The sequence below is a fragment of the Triticum urartu genome, chromosome 3A, assembly GCF_056163025.1.
Source record: "Triticum urartu cultivar PI428250 chromosome 3A, HENAU_Tu73, whole genome shotgun sequence".
Classification (NCBI taxonomy): Eukaryota; Viridiplantae; Streptophyta; class Magnoliopsida; order Poales; family Poaceae; genus Triticum; species Triticum urartu.
In genome coordinates, this window is record NC_141875.1 from 474,148,805 (window position 1) to 474,174,110 (window position 25,306).

A 25,306-nucleotide genomic window follows, 5' to 3' on the forward strand; every position below is an offset into this window, starting at 1 on the left:
ACCTTTTGGATCGACAAAACCTTCTGGTTGTATCATATACAACTCTTCTTTAAGATATCCATTAAGGAATGCAGTTTTGACATCCATTTGCCAAATTTCATAATCATAAAATGCAGCAATTGCTAACATGATTTGGACGGACTTAAGCATCGGGTGAGAAGGTCTCATCGTAGTCAACTCATTGAATTTGTCAAAAACCTTTCGCAACAAGTCGAGCTTTGTAGACAGTAACATTATTGTCAGTGTCAGTCTTCTTCTTGAAGATCCATTTATTTTCTATGGCCTGCCGATCACCGGGCAAGTCAACCAAAGTCCACACTTTGTTCTCATACATGGATCCCATCTCAGATTTCATGGCTTCAAGCCATTTTGTGGAATCTTGGCTCATCATCGCTTCCTCATAGTTCGTAGGTTCGTCATTGTCAAGTAACATGACTTCTAGAATAGGATTACCGTACCACTCTGGTGCGGATCTTACTCTGGTTGACCTACGAGGTTCGGTAGTAACTTGATTAGAAGTTTTATCATCATCATCATTAGCTTCCTCACTTACTGGTGTAGGAATCACTGTAACTGATTTGAGTGATGAACTACATTCCAATAAGGGAGAAGGTACAATTACCTCGTCAAGTTCTACTTTCCTCCCACTCACTTCTTTCGAGAGAAACTCCTTCTCTAGAAAGGATCCATTCTTAGCAACGAATACCTTGCCTTTGGATTTGTGATAGAAGGTGTACCCAACAGTCTCCCATGGGTATCCTATGAAGACACATTTCTCCGATTTGGATTCGAACTTATCAGGTTGAAGCTTTTTCACATAAGCATCGCAGCCCCAAACTTTAAGAAACGACAACTTGGGTTTCTTGCCAAACCACAGTTCATAAGGCGCCGTCTCGACGGATTTAGATGGTGCCCTATTTAACGTGAATGCAACTGTCTCTAAAGCGTAACCCCAAAACGATAGCGGTAAATCAGTGGGAGACATCATAGATCGCACCATATCTAGTAAAGTATGATTACGACGTTCGGACACACCATTACGCTGTGGTGTTCCAGGTGGCTTGAGTTGCGAAACTATTCCACATTGTTTCAAATGAAGTCCAAACTCATAACTCAAATATTCGCCTCCACGATCAGATCGTAGAAACTTGATTTTCTTGTTACGATGATTTTCCACTTCACTCTGAAATTCTTTGAACTTTTCAAATGTTTCAGACTTATGTTTCATTAAGTAGATATACCCATATCTGCTCAAATCATCTATGAAGGTGAGGAAATAACGATATCCGCCGCGAGCTTCAATGTTCATTGGACCACATACATCAGTATGTATGATTTCCAATAACTCTGTTGCTCGCTTCATTGTTCCGGAGAACGGAGTTTTAGTCATCTTGCCCATGAGGCATGGTTCGCAAGTACCAAGTTATTCATAATCAAGTGATTCCGGAAGTCCATCAGAATGGAGTTTCTTCATGCGCTTTACAACAATATGAACTAAACGACAGTGCCACAAATAAGTTGCACTATCATTATCAACTCTGCATCTTTTGGCTTCAATACTATGAACAGGTGTATCACTACTATCAAGATTTAGTAAAGATAGACCACTCATCAGGGGTGCATGACCATAAAAGATATTACTCATATAAATAGAACAACCATTATTCTCTGATTTAAAAAAAATAACCGTCTCGCATCAAACAAGATCCAGACATAATGTTCATGCTCAACGCTGGCACCAAATAACAATTATTTAGGTCTAATACTAATCCCGAAGGTAGATGTAGAGGTAGCGTGCCGACGGCGATCACATCGACTTTGGAACCATTTCCTACGCGCATCGTCACCTCGTCCTTAGCCAATCTTCGCTTAATCTATAGCACCTGTTTCGAGTTGCAAATGTTAGCAACTGAACCAGTATCAAATACCTAGGCACTACTGCGAGCATTAGTAAGGTACACATTAATAACATGTATATCAAATATACCTTTCACTTTGCCATCCTTCTTCTCCGCCAAATACTTGGGGCAGTTCCGCTTCCAGTGACCAGTTCCTTTGCAGTAGAAGCACTCAGTCTCAGGCTTAGGTCCAGACTTGGGTTTCTTTACTTGAGCAACAACTGGCTTGCTGTTCTTCTTGAAGTTCCCCTTCTTCCCTTTACCCCTTTTCTTGAAACTGGTGGTCTTGTTGACCGTCAACACTTGATGCTCTTTCTTGATTTCTACCTCCGCAGCCTTTAGCATTGCGAAGAGCTCGGGAATCGTCTTATCCATCCCTTGCATATTATAGTTCATCACGAAGCTCTTGTAGGTTGGTGGCAGTGATTGAAGAACTGTGTCAATGACACTATCATCAGGAAGATTAACTCCCAGTTGAGTCAAGTGGTTGTGGTACCCAGACATTCTGAGTATATGTTCACTGACAGAACTATTCTCCTCCATCTTGCAGCTGTAGAACTTATTGGAGACTTCATATCTCTCAATCCAGGCATTTGCTTGAAATATTAACTTCAACTCCTGGAACATCTCATATGCTCCATGACGTTCAAAACGTCATTGAAGTCCCAGTTCTAAGCCGTAAAGCATGGCACACTGAGCTATCGAGTGTTCATCAGCTTTGCTCTGCCAGGTGTTCATAACATGTGGCGTTGCTACTACAGTGGGTTTGTCACCTAGCAGTGCTTCTAGGACATAATTCTTCTATGTAGCAATGAGGATAATCCTCAAGTTACGGACCCAGTTTGTGTAGTTGCTACCATCATCTTTCAACTTAGCTTTCTCTAGGAACACATTAAAATTTAACGAAACAACAACACGGGCCATCTATCTACAACAACATAGACATGCAAAATACTATCAGGTACTAAGTTCATGATAAATTAAAGTTCAATTAATTAAATTACTTAAGAACTCCCACTTAGATAGACATCTCTCTAATCATCTAAGTGATCACGTGATCCATATCAACTAAACCATGTCCGATCATCACGTGAGATGGAGTAGTTTTCAATGGTGAACATCACTATGTTGATCATATCTACTATATGATTCATGCTCGACCATTCGGTCTCAGTGTTCCGAGGCCATATCTGCATATGCTAGGCTCGTCAAGTTTAACCCGAGTATTCCGCGTGTGTAAAACTGGCTTGCACCCATTGTATGTGAACATAAAGCTTATCACACCCGATCATCACGTGGTGTCTCGGCACAACGATCTGTAGCAACGGTGCATACTCAGGGAGAACACTTATACCTTGAAATTTAGTGAGAGATCATCTTATAATGCTACCGCCGAACTAAGCAAAATAAGATGCATAAAGGATAAACATCACATGCAATCAATATAAGTGATATGATATGGCTATCATCATCTTGTGCCTTTGATCTCCATCTCCAAAGCACCATCATGATCACCATCGTCACTGGCTTGACACCTTGATCTCCATCGAAGCATCGTTGTCGTCTCTCCAACTATTGCTTCTACGACTATCGCTACCGCTTAGTGATAAAGTAAAGCAATTACATGGCGATTGCATTTCATACAATAAAGCGACAACCATATGGCTCCTGCCAGTTGCCGATAACTGTGTTACAAAACATGATCATTTCATACAATAAAATTTAGCACCGTGTCTTGACCATATCACATCACAACATGCCCTGCAAAAGCAAGTTAGACGTCATCTACTTTGTTGTTGCAAGTTTTACGTGGCTGCTATGGGCTGAGCAAGAACCGTTTGTACCTACGTATCAAAAACCACAACGCGGTATAGTGATTGCCTTTTGATCTTCAGAAAGAACCCTGTTCATTGAATCCGATTCAACTAAAGCTGGAGAAACAGACACCCACTAGCCACCTGTGTGCGAAGCACGTCGGTAGAACCAGTCTCGCATAAGCGTACGCGTAATGTCGGTCTGGGCCGCTTCATCCAACAATGCCGCTGAATCAAGAATCAACTGGTGACGGCAAGCAATATGTATATACCCACGCCCACAACTCCTTTGTGTTCTACTCGTGCATATAACATCTACGCATAAACCTGGCTCTGATGCCACTGTTAGGGAACGCAGTAATTTCAAAAAAATTCCTACGGACACGCAAGATCATGGTGATGCATAGCAACGAGAGGGAAGAGTGTCGTCCACGTACCCTCATAGACCGTAAGAGGAAGCGTTATGACAACGCGGTTGATGTAGTTGTACATCTTCATGATCGACCGATCCCTAGTACCGAATGTACGTCACCTCCACGATCTGCACACGTTCAGCTCGGTGACGTCCCGCGAACTCACAATCCAATAGAGCTTCGAGGGAGAGTTTCGTCAGCACGACGGCGTGATGACGGTGATGATGATGCTACAGGAACAGGGCTTCGCCTAAGCACCACTACGATATAACCGAGGTGGATTATCGTGGAGGGGGGCACCGCACACGGCTAAAAGATCAATGATCAACTTGTGTGTCCATGGGGTGCCCCCTCCCCGTATATAAAGGAGTGGAGGAGGGGAGGGCCGTCCCTCTCTATGGCACGCCCTAGGGGAGTCCTGCTCCCTCCGGGAGCAGGATTGCCCCTTTTCCTAGTAGAAGTAGGAGCCCTTCCAAGTAGGAGTAGGAGAGGAAGGAAGGAGGAGAGAGGGAGGAAGGAAAGGGGGGCCGACCCCCCTCCCAATTCAGATTGGGCTTGGGGGCGCGCCTCCCTCTTTTCCCTTCCCTCTCCTCTATTCCACTAAATCCCAATAAGGCCCATATACTTGCTAGGGGGTTCCGGTAACCTCCCGGTACTCCAGAAAAATGCCCGAACCACTCGGAACCATTCCGATGTCCGAATATAGGCTTCAAATATATCGATCTTTATGTCTCAACCATTTCGAGACTCCTCGTCATGTCCGTGATCAAATCTGGGACTCCGAACTACCTTCGGTACATCAAAACACATAAACTCTTAATACCGATCGTCACCGAATGTTAAGCGTGCGGACCCTACGGGTTCGAGAACTATGTAGACATGACCGAGACTCATCACCGGTCAATAACCAATAGCGGAACCTGGATGCTCATATTGGTTCCTACATATTCTATGAAGATCTTTATTGATCAAACCGCATAACGGTATACGTTGTTCTCTTTGTCATCGATATATTTCCTTCAATAAGTAGGGGGAGGAGGGGAGTGGCAGACGCACGCGCGCCCTCCCCCTTCTTCTTCCTTTCTCTTCCTGCTGCTATCGCCGCACCCCCGCCTCTCGCCTGAGTGCTGTAGCAGCCCACTGCCGTCCTGTGCATCTTTCCCACAGCGTTGCTGCTCCGCCATAGGCTTGCCAACTTGTCATCGTCACGCGCCGTCATCGTGCTCGAATCCTCATGGCGCTAGCCGGGGCTTGGGATGGCTCCAACGTCCATGAGGACCACATCACATTCCTTCTCCAGACGCAGCGTCTGCCCGGCGAAGGCTTCATGGAGGCGCGTCCTCCACCCGAGACGGAGATCTCGCCGGAGCCGCGGGAAGGCGAGCGGGTCATCTTCCGCTCGCACTTCATCCGTGGCCTCGGCTTGCCGGTGAGCGACTTCTTCCGCTCCTTCCTCCGCTTCTACCGCCTCCCGCCGCACCACGTGACGCCGAATACAGTGGTGCTGCTGTCAGCATTCGTCACCCTCTGCGAGGGATATCTTGGTATTCCCTCTCCATCGAGCTGTGGGGGGAATTCTTCTACACCAAGCTTGGAACCGCAACCAAGAATGAGGCGGCCCAGTGTGGCGCCTTCATCGCGGTAAGGCGCCTGGGGGCCGGCAACTGCTTCCCAGCCATTAGCTTGACGACATCTGTCAAGATGTGGCAAAAATCCTACTTCTACGTGAAGAACGTGCGCCTGGAGCACGACTTCGTCAACCTGCTGGCCTATCAAGCCAGCCCACCGGCTGAACCCTGCCACAATTGGACTTTCAAGCCGAAGAGGCCGTCGGCCGCCTCCACAGCCGCCATCACCCAGCTCAAGGAGATGGCGGAGTCGGAAGGCCTCCAGGCCTCGGATCTACTGACCGCCTTTGTGGCGCGCTGGGTTCTCCCTCTTCAAAGCCGGCCTCATCTGATCAGCCGGATGAGCGGGCACCGAGACCCGTGTCGGATGTGCACAAGGGAGATGCCGGACACGGAGGTGGCCCGTCTGGTCAACTATATTTCAAACTGCAAGCTCTCGGAGGGGGAGTAGCAGTTCAGCAAGCGGCCATACTCCCGAGCAAACCCTCTGCCTGCCGTAAGTCTTTCCCTTTCTTTTTTCTTCTTTCTCTTGTGCTGGGTTCTACTTTCGCTGGTTGATCAGCCGGCCACTTGTGCAGATTCTCTCGTACCAGCAAGCGGCCGATGCCCTGGAGGAAGGCCAGGAGTACCTGCCGGACAGGTTCAAGAGCGACGTGGATGACCCCTATTTGGTAGCGGCCGCCTTGGAGGATGACGCCACAGGCGATGGCAGTGGAGCAGGCGGGTTTGGGAGAGGCGGCGTCGAGACGTGGCCAGACGATGACGATGAGGAGCCCGAAGCGCGCCGTCCCCATGGAGCTGACAAGGCAGGCGCGAGCTCGTCAGCTGTGCCAGCCATGCCAAGTGGTGCGCAGAAGCACCGGGCCACCGTGCCACTTTTCGACAGCCGGCCCAAGAAGTCGAAGAACTCGGCTGTCGCGACCAAGCGGCGAGAGGCCGCCATGAAGGCGACCTAATTTCAAAGGGCCCCGAAGCAGCCCCCAGTGGTGTCCGCGTAAGTACCCAACCCCCACCGAGTTTCTTCTTTGTCTCTTTTCTTGCGAATTTTCTTCCGAACTTCTTTTCCAAAACTCCTTCTAAGTTTATCTTGCTTGAGTAGAGCCCCACTCTCTCTTGAGCGGTCGGCCTCCGCCTCCATCGTCGGGGGGATGGAGAGCTCGGCCAAGACCCGCCGCGTGGACCCGCTTGCCGAACTCCAGGCGGCGACGGAGCGGAACATGTAGGAGGCACGTGAGGAGCGGGAGGAGGCAGAGCGGCAGAAGGCGGCAGCGGCCAAGGCGACGCGAAAAGAAGCCGAGGTGGCGGCCAAGGCCCAGGCTGACGCCGCAGCCAGAAAGCGGGCGGAGGCGATCGCCAAGGCCCGGGCAGAAAAGGCCATGCACAGCTAGGGGCCACAACTTGTCATCCCTCTGTGTGCCGCTTTACCAGCGCCAGAGGTCTAGGTGCCAGCTGGAGCAGCCGGCGACGACCAGCCGGCCCATGGGAGCGGAGAAGGCGGCGATGTCATGCTGTGGGTGGAGGCGCCTCAGCCAGCATCGGCTATCCCGCCACAAAGCTGCCAGCTGGATGCGCCGCAGGAGTCGCCAGCCGGCGGCGAGCTGGTGGTGGGATCCACCCCCGCGGCCCACACTCTGATGCACCAGCGCGCGGCAAAGACAACGTCGGCGCCACGGCCACAGGTGATCGAGGCCGCGAGCTCGTTGGCCCCAGAAGCAGAAGCCACCAACGCCGTTCCGCTGGAGTGGACGCTAGGAGGCGGGTCAGGCATGCTGAATAGGGCGTCGCAAGACATCCAGGCCCAACTCCAAGCCCAGGGTGAAGCCCTTCAGCAGTACACGAAGGCATTCGTGTCGACACGTGCGGACATCCGGGTACGTCCGCTGACCGCTTGCTTTGACTCTTGTAATCTTCTTTGAAAACCTTCTATGAACATCTTCCGTGGGGGCGCGCCAGCGCACCCACTAGGTGTAGCCCCCGAGTTCCGGGCCGGCTGCTGAGCAGGCGGCTTGGAACTTAAAGGCAAGTTCCGAGTGCTAACCTTCTTTCTTTTGTTGTTTCCATTGCAGGACTATCACAATATTCATGCGGCCATCCACAATTCCCAGGTCCTGGAGTTGGCCAAGCGGAATCATGAGCTGGCCAAAAGCTAGAGTAAGTACTTCGTTCCTTATTCACGTCAGGCCGACTGCTGAGCAGTCGGCCCGGATCTTCCGGCAGCTACGCTTTTCCTTTGTTGTCTTCTTGACCGTCTTCTCTTCTTTGCCTTCCGCAGGAGCCAACGCCACCTTGTAGCAGCAGCTGGGCGAGGCTCAAACCGCGCTGCGCACCAAGGAGGAGGAGCGCAGCAGGGCGGAGCAGGAGCGTGACTGCCTGGCCAAGGAGCTTTTTGACCAGGCGGACAAGCACAAGGCGGAGCTCCAAAAGCTTGAGGAGGCGGAGGAGGCCCTTGAGACCGAATTTGAGACTGAGTGCTTGAAATTGGTGGACAAGGAGAAGGCTCTGACCGACGGGTACGGCAAGATCGAGGACATGCTCGATGGTAAGTCGCTCTTTCCCTTCTCCTGTCTGCCGACTTGTCCAATCAAGCTGACTTCTGACTTCATGCTTGTTTTTTCTTCTTTGCACAGAGTATTTTCCTGGTCATGCCGTCGCCTTAGGCAAGGCCATCGAGGCTCGCCGCGAGGAGCGAAGGCTGGCTGGTGCGGAAATTTCGCCCCGCGGACCCTTGCCGAACAGCTTTTCGGCATCCAAGCTCGTCTCCAACCGGCGCATTGGGCGTTTCGCCGTTTGCAGCACGCCGGAGCCCTGGTGGTCTCCGCCCTCTGGCCAGGCACTCCAGCTCTGTGCACCCCCAGTCGGACCTCCGACTGGTTGGAGGTGGCCGTCGGGAATCACATAACGGTTCACATACGTGCATGCTACGGGAATCACAAACTTTAACACAAGTATTCTTTAAATTCACAACTACTCAACTAGCATGACTTTAATATTACCACCTTCATATCTCAAACAATTATCACGCTTCAATCTTTTCTTAGTATTCAACACACTCAAAAGAAAGTTTCACAAATCTTGAATACCAAGCATATTTTTATTAAGCAAATTACCATGCTATTAAGAGACTCTCAAAATAATTTAAGTGAAGCATGAGAGGTCAATAGTTTATTTAAAACAAATCCACCACCGTGCTCTAAAAGATCTAAGTGAAGCACATAGAGCAAAATTATAACGCTCAAAAGATATAAGTGAAGCACATAGAGCAAAATTATAACGCTCAAAAGATATAAGTGAAGCACATAGAGCAAACTACTTAGCTCAAAAGATATAAGTGAAGCACATAGAGCAAACTACTTAGCTCAAAAGATATAAGTGAAGCACATAGAGCAAACTACATAGCTCAAAAGATATAAGTCAAGCACATAGAGTATTCTATCAAATTTTAATTCATGAATGGCTCTCTCAAAAGGTGTGTATAGAAAGGATGATTGTGGCATACTAAGACACAAAGACACAAATAATACAATACTCTCCAAGACAAACACATATCATGTTGGTGAATAAAAATATAGCTCCAAGTAAATTACCGATGGAAGTGGACGAAAGAGGGGATGCCTTCCGGGGCATCCCCAAGCTTTGACTTTTTGGTGTCCTTGGATTATCTTGGGGGTGCCATGGGCATCCCCAAGCTTAGGCTCTTTCCACTCCTTGTTCCATAATCCATCACAAGAATTCACCCAAAACTTGAAAACTTCACAACACAAAACTTAAAGCAGAAAACTCGTGAGCTCCGTTAGCGAAAGAAAACAAAATACCACTTCAAGGTACTGTAATGAAATCATTCTTTATTTATATTGGTGTTAAACCTACTGTATTCCAACTTCTCTATGGATTATAAACTATTTTACTAGCCATAGATTCATCAAAATAAGCAAACAACACACGAAAAACAGAATCTGTCAAAAACAGAATAGTCTGTAGTAATCTGTAGCTAGCGCAAGATCAGGAACCCCAAAAATTATAAAATAAATTTCTGGATGTGAGGAATTTATCTATTAATCATCTGCAAAAATAATTAACTAAATAGAGCTCTCCAAATAAAAATGACAGTAGTTCTCTTGAGCCCTAAAGTTTCTGTTTTTTACAGCAAGTTCAACAAGACTTTCCCCAAGTCTTCCCAACGGTTCTACTTGGCACAAACACTAATTAAACACAAAAAACACAACCAGAACAGAGGCTAAATAATTTATTTATTACTAAAAATGAGCAAAAAGCAAGGAATAAAAATAAAATTGGGTTGCCTCCCAACAAGCGCTATCGTTTAACGCCCCTAGCTAGGCATAAAAGCGAGGATAGATCTAGGTATTGTCATCTTGATTCTTAATTCTTTTAGCGATGTTATGCTCGAATCCGGGAGGTTCCTTACGTTTCCCTTCATATTCAGAGATCTTGAGATCTAAATAATCCAACCGCTTATTGCAAAGAGTAATCAACATATTCATGCGGTGAAGATTTACGCTAACGCTCTTAAGAGGTTCAAGAGATTTCTGTAAAATCTTAGTTACTTCGCAAATTTTCTCAAAAACTTGCGTTTTCTCTTGGGTATGATGGGGCCCCTTTTTTTGAGGTAAAGTTCATACTATACCTTCTATAATTTCATGCGCGATACTGGGATCAATTTCAATAAAATTGCCTTTGGCAACACAATCCAAAAGTTGTCTATGAGACATATTAAGCCCAACATAAAAGTTGCGAAGCAAAATTCTGAAATTTACTTCTAGGGTGCATTTACGATAAGATTCCATCATTCTAAACCAAGCATCCTTTAAGTTTTCTCCTTGCTTTTGTTTGAAGTGAAGGACTTCAAACTCGGGAGACATAGGAGCAGAAAGAGGACTAGCCATGACGACAAGCAAACAAACTAGCACACGAGCAAACAAGAGGCAAACGAGCAAAAGAGGCAAATAGAGAGGGAGGATAGAGAGAGAGGGCGAATAAAACGGCAAGGGTGAAGTGGGGGAGAGGAAATCGAGAGGCAAATGGCAAATAATGTAATGCGAGAGATAGGGATTGCGATGGGTACTTGGTATGTTGACTTTTTGCGTAGACTCCCCGGCAACGGCGCCAGAAATCCTTCTTGCTACTTCTTGAGCTTGCGTTGGTTTTCCCCGAAGAGGAAGGGATGATGCAGCAGAGTAGCATAAGTATTTCCCTCAGTTTTTGAGAACCAAGGTATCAATTCAGTAGGAGGCCACGCTCAAGTCCCTCGTACCTGCGCAAAATGATAGCTACTCGCAACCAACGCAATTAGGGGTTGTCAAGCCCTTCACGGTCACTTACGAGAGTGAGATCTAATAGATATAATATTTTTGGTATTTTTGATATAAAGATGCAAAGTAAAAAGTAAAGGAAAAGTAAAAAGCAAAGCAAGATTAAAGTGATGGAGATTGATATGATGAGAATAGACCCGGGGGCCATAGGTTTCACTAGTGGCTTCTCTCAAGAGCATAAGTATTCTACGGTGGGTGAACAAATTACTGTTGAGCAATTGACAGAATTGAGCATAGTTATGAGAATATCTAGGCATGATCATGTATATAGGCATTACGTCCGTGACACGTAGACCGAAACGATTCTGCATCTACTACTATTACTCCACTCATCGACCGCTATCCAGCATGCATCTAGAGTATTAAGTTAAAAACAGAGTAATGCCTTAAGCAAGATGACATGATGTAGAGAGATAAATTCATGCAATATGAAATAAACCCCATCTTGTTATCCTCGATGGCAACGATACAATACGTGCCTTGCTGCCCCTTCTGTCTCTGGGTAAGGACACCGCAAGATCGAACCCAAAGCTAAGCACTTCTCCCATGGCAAGAACTACCAATCTAGTTGGCCAAACCAAACGGATAATTCGAAGAGACTTGCAAATATAACCAATCATACATAAAAGAATTCAGAGAATATTCAAATATTATTCATAGATAGACTTGATCATAAACCCACAATTCATCGATCTCAACAAACACACCGCAAAAAGAAGATTACATCGAATAGATCTCCACAAGAGAGGGGGAGAACTTTGTATTGAGATTCAATGAGAGAGAAGAAGCCATCTAGCTACTAACTATGGACCCGAAGGTCTGAGGTAAACTACTCACACTTCATCGGAGGGGCTAGGATGATGTAGAAGCCCTTCGTGATGACGACCCTCTTCAGGTGGAGCTCCGGAACAGGCCCCAAGATGGGATCTTGTGGATACAGAAAGTTGCGGCGGTGGAATTAGGTTTTTGGCTCCTCTTCTGATTTTTTGGGGGAACGTGTGTATATATAGGAGGAAGAAGTATGTCGGTGGAGCACCGAGGGGCCCACAAGGCAGGGGGCGCGCCCTGGGGGGGTGCCCCCCACCCTCGTGACCTCCTCTTTGACCCCCTGGAGTAGGGTCCAAGTCTCCTGGATCACGTTCGGTGAGAAAATCATGTTCCCGAAGATTTTATTCCGTTTGGACTTCGTTTGATATTCTGTTTCTCCGAAACACCGAAATAGGCAAAAAACAGCAATTCTGGGCTGGGCCTCCGGTTAATAGGTTAGTCCCAAAAATAATATAAAAGTGGAAAATAAAGCCCAATATAGTCCAAAATAGTAGATAATATAGCATGGAGCAATCAAAAATTATAGATACGTTGGAGACGTATCATCATGCTTTGGTCCTTAGCCATTTTTCGTGTGGGCACTGTTTCCTGCCTTTAACTCTTGCTAGCCGGATAGTCGCTCTGCGAGCTGCGGCTGATGGCAAGAGAGGGCCTAGGTGCCGGCACACTACTTGTTCGATTGCAGGAAGCATTAACATAGTACAAGGCGGCAAGCCCCCGGGCCGACTGGTCGAACCCGGTGCCGACAGAAATAATGAAAAGACACATTCATAGGTGCAGAACTTATCATATAGATAAAGAGGGTAGCCCCCGAGTGCTCCTCGAGGGACCCGATGTCTTAGTGCTTAATACAAAAGGTAGCGTGGTACATACTGCATCAACTGTAAAATCTTCGGAGGAGGTTTGCATTCCATGGACGCTCCGATTCCATGCCAGAGTCGTCTCTCTGGGCTTCTGTGCATCGATCAAGTAGTAGGAGTCATTGCCCAATGCTTTGCTGATGACGAAGGGGCCTTCCCATGGGGCCGAGAGCTTGTGCTGGCCGGCTGTTCGCTGGATCAGCCGGAGCAAAAGGTCTCCCTCTTGGAAGGATCTTGGCTTGACCTTCCGACTGCGGTATCGGCGTAGGCTCTGCTGGTAGATGGCGGACCGGCTGAGTGCTAATAGCCAGCCCTCTTCTAGCAGATCGACGCCATCTTCTCGTGCCTCCTTTGCTTCAGCTTCTGTGTACATGGTGACATGAGGTGATTCGAACTCAATGTCAGTTGGAATGATAGCCTCGGCCCCATACACAAGGAAGAAAGGAGTGAAGCCGGTGGGTTTGTTCGGCATGGTGCGCAGGCTCCAGAGGACGGCCGCCAGCTCGTCAATCCAGCAGCCGGCCGACCGCTCTAGAGGCTTGACCAGTCGGGACTTGATGCCGGAGAGGATGAGTCTGTTTGCTCCCTCGACTTGGCCGTTTGACTGCGGATGGGCAATAGACGCTAAGTCCAGCAAGATGCCCTGCGTCGTGCAGAAACGAGCCAAAGCTCCTTTGGCAAAATTGGCGCCACTATCGGTGATGATGCTGTGTGGCACACCGTACCGGACGGTGATATCTGCAATGAAGGTCACAACAGTCGGACCGCTCAATTTCTTGATTGTCTTTGCTTCAATCCATTTGGTGAATTTGTCCACGGCGACAAGCAAGTGGGTCATGCCGCCGCATGCTGTCTTGAATAGTCCCACCATGTCCAACCCCCACACGGCAAAGGGCCAAGCGAGGGGGATGATCTTGAGTGCAGAAGCCGGCAAATGTTTCTTGGAACTGAACTTCTGGCACCCTTTGCAATGCTTGACCAACTCCTTGGCATCTTCCAAAGCAGTCGGCCAGAAGAAACCATGGTGGAAGGCTTTCGCGACAAGGGATCTGGAGGCCGCGTGGTGTACACACTCGCCTTGGTGGATATCTTTGAGAATTGCTTGGCCCTTCTCTGGCTCTACTCAACGCTGGAAGACTCCAGTCACGGTGCGTCTGACAAGCTCTCTGTTCACCAGAAATTCGAGGATGGGCTGCGTCCATGACGGTGCTTGATTTTCTTCTTCTGCCACTACGGCGACTTGTACTAGGGTGGTTGGGCTGGGAGGTGGCGGGCTGGCTGCTGCTTGCTGCATCGTTGAAGTCTCCAGGCCGACTGCAGCAGCCCACGGGCCGGGTTGTGGAGTCCCTGGGCCGGGTGTGACTGCTGCAGTCGCCGAGTCGCTTGGTGAAGTCCCTGGGGCGGCTGCTACAGCCCTCGGGCTGGGTTGTGGAGTCCCCGGGCTGGGTGCGGCTGCTACAACCCCCGCACCTTCTGCCGAAGTCCTCGAGCCGACTGCCGCAGCCCCCGAGTCGGATCCGACTGCTTCGGGAGGAGCCGACACGAAGATGAACTCGGATTCTGGAGAAGGCTTGATCGACGGCTTGCAAATGCACTGAAGGGAGACGCCGGCTGGTATTGCTTGACGGGTGGAGCCGATCCGTGCCAGAGCATCAGCTAGCTCGTTTTCATTTCGTGGCACGTGAAGGAACTCGCACCCCTCAAAATATCCGCTGAGCTGCTGAACAAGGAAGCGGTAACTTGCCATGTTTGCATCCTTGGCATCCCAATCGCGAGATGACTGTTGGACCACCAAGTCGGAGTCAACGTAGCACAGGATCCGACTGATGCCAATTTCTTTGGCTAGCCGGAGGCCGTGCACGAGCGCCTCATACTCGGACACATTGTTGGAGGCGGCGAAATGGATTTGCAATGTGTATCAGAACTTGTCGCCTTTGGGTGAGGTGAGGACAATGCCAGCTCCCAAGCCGGTGCGCATCTTCGAGCCATCGAAGTGCATCCGTCAATAGGTGGAGTCCAGAGCTGGCGACAGGTAATGGGTCTTAGCCCAGTCGAGGAGGAAGTCGGCCAGTGCTTGGGACTTGATGGCGGTGCGTGGCTGGTAAAAGATGATCTAAGGGGCCAACTCGATGGCCCATTTGGCCACCCGGCCAGATGCATCTCTGTTGCCAATGATCTCAGCAAGTGGGGCAGTGCAGACAACAGTGACTGGGTGCTCTTGAAAGTATGGCTTCAACTTCTTGGATGCAAAGTGCATGCTGTAGCACATCTTCTGGTAATGGGGGCAGTTCTGCTTTGAGGTTGACATCACCTCTCTCGAATAATATACAAGCCTCTGGACCGGCTGTGCCCTCCCGGCCTCTGGGCGTTCTACCACCATGACAATACTGACCACCTGGCTGGTGGCGGCAATGTAGAGGTACATGGGTTCCTTATCAGCCGGAGCTGCCAGGACAGGCGGCGTGGTCAACATCTTTTTCAAATGGAGAAAAACTTCGTCCGCCTTGTCATTCCACTCGAAGTGAGTGGTTTTATTCATGAGCTGGTACACGCGAAGAGCCTTCTCACCCAACCGACTGATGAAACGGCTGATGGATGCCAAGCAGCCGGTGAATTTCTGGACATCTCTCAGTCGGGTGGGTCTCTCCATCCTCTCAATGGCCTTGATTTTCACAAGGTTGCACTCAATGCCGCGCTCTGAGACTAGGAAGCCAAGGAGCTGGCCGGCTGGTACTCCAAAGACGCATTTCTCTGGGTTGAGCTTGATCTGAAACCAGCGCAGATTTTCAAAAGTTTCCTTGAGATCTTCCAAGAGGGTGCTACGCTTCTCCGTCTTCACCATGATATCATCCACATAGACATGGGCGTTTCTGCCGAGTTGCTTGAGGAGGCACTTCTGCATGCAACGCTGGAACGTGGCACTGACATTTCTAAAGACGAATGTCATGGTCAGGTAGCAGAAGGCCTCGAATGGTGTGATGAAGGCGGTCTTCAGGCGGTCTTCCGGGTTCAACTTGATCTGATGATATCCTAAGTAGGCATCCAAGAAACTCAACAGCTCGCATCCGGCTTTGGAGTCTATCACTTGATCAATCCGAGGCAAAGCAAACGGATCTTTTTGGCAGGCTTTGTTAAGACTGGTGTAATCAATGCACATGCGCCACTTGTTGTTCTTCTTCAGTACAAGGACTGGGTTGGCAAGCCACTCTGGAAAAAATACTTCCATGATGAAGCCGGCTGCTAGAAGCCGGGCTATCTCTTCACCAACAATTCTTCTCTTTTCCTCCGACAGTCGGCGGAGGGGCTGTTTAACTGGCTTGGCATCTTCTCTGACATGTAGCTTGTGCTCGGCGAAATCCATCAGAACACCAGGCATGTCCTCGGGAGACCATGCGAAGATGTCCCGATTCTCATGGAGGAAATCGGCGAGCTCGCTTTCCTATTTGCTATCAAGGTTGGTACCTGTGACAACAAATCTCTCCGGGTGCTCAGGTTCTAAAGGGATCTTTTTTGTTTCTTTGGCCGGCTAGAAGGAGCCCTGGGTCTCTGACTCCTTGGGCTTTGGGGACATGTCCGGCTGCTTGCTGGTCATGGCCACCACCCGGTCCAGGAGCTTCTTCTCTGCAGCAATCACAAGGGACTCGGCCAGCCGGCTGCTGGCCGCGGCACAATTGGCTGACTTTTCATAGTCTCCAAATATCGTGATAATGCCCTTGGTTCCTGGCATCTTCATCTTGAGGTAAGCATAGTGTGGCACCGCCATGAACCTGGCTAGAGCCGGCCAGCCAAAGAGTACATGATAAGGGCTCTCGAGGTCCACCACCTCAAACCAAATCGCTTCTCGGCGGAAGTGATCCTTGTCTCCGAAGATGACATCTATTTTGACTTTGCCGATTGGTGAGCAGGACAGGCCGGGCACAATACCATGGAAAATAGTCCGACTGGGCTGGAGCTGCCTCTCTTTGATGCATAACTTTTCCATGGTATCGCGGTATAGAATGTTGATGCTGCTGCCACCATCTATCAGAATTCGGGAGAAACGAGCAGCTCGCCTCTCCATTGCAAGGGTGGCATCCAGCACCAGAGCATAAGAACCCGGTGAGGGCATCACCTCCGGGTGGTCAGCCCGACTGCAGTTGATGGGCTTCCCAGACCAATGCATGAATTCTGGAGCACTTGAAGCAATGGCGCTCACCTCTCGGTGTTGCTGGTGGTCCGCCACGCTGGTGAAGACAACATAGGCTCCATGCTCTTCGAGGTAGTCATCTTGAATGACACCGACTGTTGGGCGGGCCGCTGGCTGCTGAGGAGGAGGCGGCGGCGGGCCAACAGGCGGAGGGGGCAGTAGTCCTTCGCCCTTAGAGATTCGGGTGAGCCAATGGCACTTCCGGGTAGTGTGGTTGGACGGCTTCGCGCCGCTGTGGAACTTGCAGGGAGCATCAAGGGTCTGCCCGTAGGAGAAGGCGGGTAGCCAAGAGGGCTTGCCGCCCTTCTGACGCTTGGGGAGTGGTTGTCCTTCAGGTTGCTGATCTTCGACTGTTGCCACCTGCCGGCTGGTGGAAGCCGGCTGCGGGGCTTTGCGCTTGTTGTCATTCAGCTGCTGGCGCCGACTGCTGTCTCCAGCCGGCGTTCGAGGTGCCGGAGGGAGCACCTTCCCAGAAGCGTCCACTCGGAGCTCCGACTTCATGGAGGAGTCGGTAGTGGCGTACTTGTCTGCTATGATCAGCAATTCGTCGAGCGTGGCCGACTCGTCGTAGAGGATCTGGTGCTTGAGTAAGGTGCCTTCTCGGCACCTAGCGGTGAAGTACTCAATTGCTTGGACCTCATGCTGAAAGTGCTAGTTATTGACTAGAGGGGGGTGAATAGGCAATTTTTATGAAAGTCTTTGAAACACGGGGGCTTTGAAGACAAACAGTAGAAATGAACCTATTGATATGCAGCGGAAGGTAGACTACACTACACTAGACAAGCCATAGTCAAGTAAGCAATGAAGTGAAAGCACGAAGACTATCAGCAGCTAGGTAGTATGGATCAGGATGGAAGATAGTATGAAGCCAAACAACAACAGTCTTCACACAATGAAGTCAATCAGATCATGCAAGCAGGCAATGACTTCACGAAGACAAACTGTAAGTAAAGAGAGGTAGAGGATAGAACTAGTTGCTTGGTGAGGACAAGGATTTGTTGGACCAGTTCCAGTTGCTGTGACAACTGTACTTCTGGTTAGGGAGGCTGAGATTCAACTCAGAAGACCACGTCTTCACCTTATTCCCCTTCATCTAAGGACACACAGTCCTCACCCAATCACTCTGGTAAGTCTTCAAGGGAGACTTCCAAACCTTCACAGACTTCGTTCACCGGCAATCCACAGTGACTCTTGGATGCTCAGAACGCGACGCCTAACCGACTGGAGGATTCACAGTCCTCAAGTGTAACAAGTCTTCAGGTCACGTAGACAGAAAGACTTCAGTGATGCCTAACACTCTTTGGCTTTGGATGTTTAGGGCTTTGTCCTCACAACGATTTCTCTCTCAAATGCTTCGGAGGTGGGTTGCTCTCAAACGACAAAAGCCGTGCACTAACTCCGAGAAGCCACCAATTTATGGTGTAGGGGGTGGGCTATTTATAGCCAGGAGGCAACCCGACCTGATTTGTTCGAAATGACCCTGGGTCACTAAGGAACTGACACGTGTCCAACGGTCAGATTTCAAACACACGCGGCAGCTTGACTTGGGCTACAAGTAAAGCTGACTCATCCAACTCTGGATAAGATTTGCTCTCATTGTCTTCGCTCGAAGACATAGGATTAGGTTGACCATCACTTCAGTCACTCTGACTTTGTTCACTTGGACCCCACTTAATAGTACGGTGGTTCCTATGACTCAACAAAGAAGAAAAGGAAACTACGAAACATCTATGTCTTCGCACTCCATAGTCTTCATACGATGTCTTCTCATGTCATAGTCTTGAATGTGAATCTCTTCACAGACGACCATTCTCTTCAATGTCTTCACACATTTTTAGGGGTCATTTCTGGTAGGTAAGCCGAATCAATGAGGGACTACTACCTGTATTATCCTGCAATTCTCACAAACACATTAGTCCCTCAACCAAGTTTGTCATCAATACTCCAAAACCAACTAGGGGTGGCACTATATGCACTTACAATCTCCCCCTTTTTGGTGATTGATGACAAAATGGTTGAAGTTTTCAATGGGGATAAAAGTATGTGAAAGTTTAAGGATTTAAGACATTGTCTTCATGAGTAGCAAAAAGGCCTCCCCCTGAAGATGTGCATATAGGTAGTTTGCTCTGGAATGCAAATGCACATGGCAGGTTTTACTTGTGGAGATCCTCTTCAACCTATCAAGACAATTCATCATGCATATACATATGTAGCGAAGATAATGACATGCATAATGAAAAATGGACATTTGCGGAATGACTTGATGCGGAATTTATCATCACATCACAGAGTAGCAGGAAACATTATGAAGATAAAGTGGCTCCTTGGCAGGCTTAGGGTAGATGGCTTCGACAGACATATCAACCTCAGGCAAGAAGACAAGATGGTTGCGCGCTGAGGGCTGATAGTCGACAGATGAATGAAGTTTGATCAGGGGCATCACCCATGGAGCATAAAACTTCAAGCCAAATAGATCAACTCCAGAGGCAGCAAGTTGCCTGATGAAGAAGTCTTGAGCGTTGAAGCTGATGCCATGGAGAATATAGAACACCAAAGTTTTCATGGTGCCTTCAAGTTTGGCTGCAGGAGAATGTCCCTTGACAGGCCACAGAGTTCATCTCACAATGTGATAAATGGTACAGGGCAGATACTCGAGGTCTTCAACAAATAATTCCTTGGGATATTCAGCATCTTGAGGCAATGGCTTCATCATGCTGAGCATCTGACTCATGTTTGGCTCAGGCTTCTGAAATATACTCTCCAGAGCATTCCTGTGTAGCTGACAACCAGGTTCATAGAGCTCACCTGGAGTGGGCAGGGAAGTAAACTCGATGATATCTTGAGCTTTAGCTTCATGATGCACATCGCCTGTCATCCACTCAAGGACCCAAGTCTTCGGATCCCTGTTGTAGCCACGAATGTGAAGAGTGGCATAGAACTGCAGCAGAACCTCTTCGTTCCAATGCTCTTTGTCAGTGACGAACTGCAGAAGGCCAACATCTCTAAAACAGTCTAGAGCTTCTTCCAAGCAGGGCAGCCCAGCAATGGCTTCACAATCCAGACGCATGTGAGGAAAGATTCACCCTTGATTGTACAATACACATGAGTAATAACTGCGCTGCTGATAGCTCCAGAAGCGATCGGATGAGATCTTTGGCTTCGAGTAAGGGTTCTTGGCACTGTCAAAGAATGTGTTGTGTGCCCTGAAGTTGTTTACACTAAACGATCCTGGCGATGTTGCAGCACCGGGAAACCTTGGTAGTCTGGGCTCTGGCTTCTAGACCCTGAGGCCTGTGCTCCACATGGTATTCATATTGTGGTTCGGGAGCAGTGGGAGGTGATAACCCATAAGTATATGGGATCAATTGTAGCCTCTTTCGATAAGTAAGAGTGTCGAACCCAACAAGGAGCTAAAGGTAGAACAAATATTCCCTCAAGTTCTATCGACCGCCGATACAACTCTACGCACGCTTAACATTTGCTTTACCTAGAACAAGTATGAAACTAGAAGTACTTTGTAGGTGTTGCTAGATAGGTTTGCAAGATAATAAAGAGCATGTAAATGAAAATTAAGGGATGTTTAGATAAAGACACAACTAAGTTAGGTTTAGTAGAGAGCTTGTTGTCACACAAGAAAGTTATTTGTCCCTAGGCAATCGATAACTACACCGGTAATCATTATTGCAATTTTATTTGAGGGAGAGGCATAAGCTAACGTACTTTCTCTTCTTGGATCATATGCACTTATGATTGGAACTCTAGCAAGCATCTGCAACTACTAAAGATCATTAAGATAAAACCCAACCATAGCATTATAAGGCATCAAGTCCTCTTTATTCCCATACACAAACAACCTACTTACTCGGGTCTGTGTTTCTATCACTCACGCCACCCACCATAAGCAAATCATGAACATATTGCAAACCCTACAGCGGGGATCCCTCATGCTTGTGCGACACAGAGAGCACCATAGGTCAGCACCAATAATAAAACATGCAACTCAAACCAATCACGATCATCAATTAACCCATAGGACAAAACGGATCTACTTGAACATCATAGGATAGCCATACATCATTGGGAAATAATATATAGCATTGAGCACCATTTTTAAGTAGAGATTACAGCAGGTAAAAGAGGGGTTACCCCGCTGCATAGAGGGGGGAAGAGTTGGTGATGATGGCAGTGAAGTTGTTGGTGTAGATTGCGATGATGATGATGGCCCCGGCGGCGTTCCGGCGCCACCGGAGGAGAGGGGGAGATGGCCCCCTTCTTCTTCTTCTTCTTCTTCTTCTTCTTTGATCTTCTCCCTAGATGGGAGAAGGGTTTCCCCTTTGGTCCTTGGTCTCCATGGCATGGAAGGGGCGAGAGCCCCTCCGAGATTGGATCTGTCTCTTTGTCTCTCTCTTTTTCTGCGTTTCAGATTCTGCCCTTTCACCATTTCTTATATTCCCGGAGATCCATAACTCCGATTGGGCTGAATTTTGGACACGATTTTTATCCGGATATTAGCTTTCTTGAGGCGAAAGAAGGGCACCAACTACCTTACTGGGGGGCCACGAGGGCCCAGGGCGCGCCCCCTGCCTCATGGCCCCCTCAGGCGTAGTATCGCGTTGATTCTTCTTCCAAAAAATCACATATATTCCAAAAAAATCTCCGTCAGTTTTTATCCCGTTTGGACTCCGTTTGATATGGATTTTCTGCGAAACAAAAAACATGCAACAAACAGGAACTGGCACTGGATCAATATGTTAGTCCCAAAAATAGTATAAAAAGTTGCCAAAAGTATATGAAAGTTGTAGAATATTGGCATGGAACAATCAAAAATTATAGATACGACGGAGACGTATCAGCATCCCCAAGCTTAATTCCTGCTCGACCTCGAGTAGGTAAATGATAAAAAAGATAATTTTTGATGTGGAATGCTACCTAGCATAATCTTGATCATGTAATCTAATCATGGCATGAATATTAAGACACGAGTGATTCAAAGCAATAGTCTATCATTTGACATTAAGACAATAATACTTCAAGCATACTAATAAAGCAATCATGTCTTTTCAAACTAACATGGCCAAAGAAAGATATCCCTACAAAATCATATAGTCTGGCTATGCTCCATCTTCACCACACAAAATATTCAAATCATGCACAACCCCGATGACAAGCCAAGCAATTGTTTCATACTTTTGACGTTCTGAAACCTTTTCAACTTTCACGCAATACATGAGCGTGAGCCATGGATATAGCACTATAGGTGGAATAGAATATGATGGTGGAGGTTGTGTGGAGAAGACAAAAAGGGAGAAAGTCTCACATCGACGCGGCTAATCAACGGGCTATGGAGATGCCCATCAATTGATGTCAATGTGAGGAGTAGGGATTGCCATGCAATGGATACACTAAGATCTATAAGTGTATGAAAGCTCGAACTGGAAACTAAGTGGGTGTGCATCCAACTTGCTTTCTCATGAAGACCTCGGGCATTTGAGGAAGCCCATCATCGAAATATACAAGCCAAGTTCTATAATGAAAATTCCCACTAGTATATGAAAGTGATAACTCAAGAGACTCTCTATATGAAGAACATGGTGCTACTCTGAAGCACAAGTGTGGTAAAAGGATAGTAACATTGTCCCTTTTTTTATTTTTTTATTTTTTTGTAGGCTTCTTTGGCCTCTATCTTTTTTGGGGGGGATTCTTTGGCCACTTTTATTTTGATCATGGGACAATGTTCTAATAATGATGATCATCACACTTTTATTTACTTACAACTCAATATTACAACTCGATACTAGAACAAAGATATGACTCTATATGAATGCCTCTGGCGGTGTATCGGGATGTGCAAAGATCTAGCGTAGCAATGACATCAAAAAACGGACAAGCCATGAAAACATCATGCTAGCTATCTTACGATCATGCAAAGCAATATGAAATGCTCAAGTCATGTATATGATGATGATGGAAGTTGCATGGCAATATATCTCGGAATGGCTATGGAAATGCCATAATAGGTAGGTATGGTGTCTATTTTGAGGAAGATATAAGGAGGCTTATGTGTGATAGAGCGTATTGTATCACGGGGTTTGGATGCACCTGTGAAGTTTGCACCAACTCTCGAGGTGAGAAATGGCAATGCACGGTACCGAAGAGGCTAGCAATGATGGAAGGATGAGAGTGCGTATAATCCATGGACTCAACATTAGTCATGAAGAACTCAGATACTTATTGCAAAAATCTATTAGTCATCAAAATAAAGTACTACGCGCATGCTCCTAGGGGGATAGATTGGAAGGAAAAGACCATCACTCGTCCCCAACCGCCACTCATAAGGAAGACAATCAATAAATACCTCATGCTCCAACTTCGTTACATAACGGTTCACCATACGTGCATGCTACGAGAATCACAAACCTCAACACAAGTATTTCTACAATCCACAAATACCCACTAGCATGACTCTAATATCACCATCTTTATATCGCAAAACTATTGCAAGGAATCAAACATATCATATTCAGTGATCTACAAGTTTTATGTAGGATTTTATGACTAACCATGTGAATGACCAATTCCTGTCATCTCTCTAAATAGATATAAGTGAAGCAAGAGAGTTTAATTCTTTCTACAAAAGATATGCCCACGCTCTAACAAATATAAGTGAAGCAAAAGAGCATTCTACAAATGGCGGTTTTCTATGTGAAGAGAAACAGGCAATCCGAACTTCAAAAGATATAAGTGAAGCACACGAAGCATTCTATAAAGCCATACTCAAAAGATATAAGTGAGGTGCAATGAGCATTCTATAAATCAGCCAAGGACTATCTCATACCAGAATGGTGCATTAAAGAAAAGTGAAAACTAAATACAAAAGACGCTCCAAGATTTATGCATATCATGTGGCGAATAAAAATATAGCTCCAAGTAAAATTACCGATGATTGTTAGAAGAAAGAGGGGATGCCTTCCGGGACATCCCCAAGCTTGGTTGCTTGGGAGTACTTGAATATTTACTTGTGGTGCCTTGCTTAGGCTCTTGTCACTCCTTATTCCTTCATCTATCGTGATCTCTCCAAAAACTTGAAAACTTCAATCACACAAAACTTAACAGAAAGTTTGGTAGGATCCGTTAGTATAATAAAGCAAATCACTACTCTAAGTACTGTTTCAAACCAATTCATATTTTGTTTTTTCATTTTAGCTACTGTAATATAACTATTCCATGGCTTAATCCACTGATAGAAATTGATAGTTTCGTCAAAACAAGCAAACTATGCATCAAAAACAGAATCTGTCTTAAACAGGACAGTCTGTAGTAATCTGAACATTCACCATACCTCGGGTACTCCAAAAATACTGAAAAAATTAGGAAAAATAAACAATTTGTATATAAATACAGTGCAAAAAGTTTCAGAACCATTTGACATTTCAGTAAGAAATGTAAAATCATGCACTACAGCCAAAGTTTCTGTTCTGCACCGCACAAACCAACAAGCAATGTAAACATCCTAAAGGCAAATCTTGGCACATTATTTTTTATAATACAATGGAATTGTACAAGGGAATAATTATTTTTGTTGAAAATTTTCTGTAATCAAGATTCACAAAGTTTCCGTGAGCATGAACAAAGTTCAAGGAGCTCCCCCACTTCAACAGTGCTTGTCTCTCTCACTTTCACTTTTCTTTTTGAAAAGTTTTGGGTTTCCCTCTTTATTTTTTTGTTTTTAAACTATATAAAAGCACTCAACAGAAATAAATGACTCTCTAAAATTTCCGGGTTGTCTCCCTGGCAGTGCTTTCTTTAAAGCCATTAAGCTAGGCATATAAAGCTCAAGTAATGGATCCACCCGGATCCCAAGGTATATCAAAGCCAATTTTAATTAACAATGATTTGTGATTTAGTAGTGAGCACAAAGTAACATATATCATGTAATGATGAAGTCTAACTCTCTTCCTATGCATCGACATGTCATAAAAGAACAATTCATGCACACATAGTAAATGCCAATGCATAGTATAAACAGTTTCTTGCAATTTTATCACATTGGGAACATGGAGAGGCGGAGATGTAGTTCCTCTCTCATAATAATTGCAAGTAGGAGCATCAAGCACATGCATATTATATCTATCAAAATCATCATGTGTGGTAGTGAAATGCAACCCATGAATATAATCCTTAATAAGGGCAAACTTCTGTGATATAGTGTAGTCGGGAGAATTCAAATATATAATAGGACTATCATGCGTGGGTGCAATAGCAACAATTTCATATTTAACATAAGGAACTATAGAAAGTTCATCTCCATAAGAATAATTCATATTGGCATCTTGTCCACAAGCATAGCAAGCA

At 46.8% G+C, this 25,306-nt stretch overlaps 1 protein-coding gene across 1 annotated transcript; it reads right to left on the reverse strand.

The window, feature by feature from the left end:
- Positions 1-14,881: 14,881 nt before the first annotated feature.
- On the reverse strand, positions 14,882-15,418 carry LOC147980154 (uncharacterized). The gene has a single exon (XM_087515494.1). The coding sequence runs from the start codon at positions 15,416-15,418 to the stop codon at positions 14,882-14,884; it is 537 nt and encodes a 178-aa protein (XP_087371620.1).
- Positions 15,419-25,306: the final 9,888 nt, after the last annotated feature.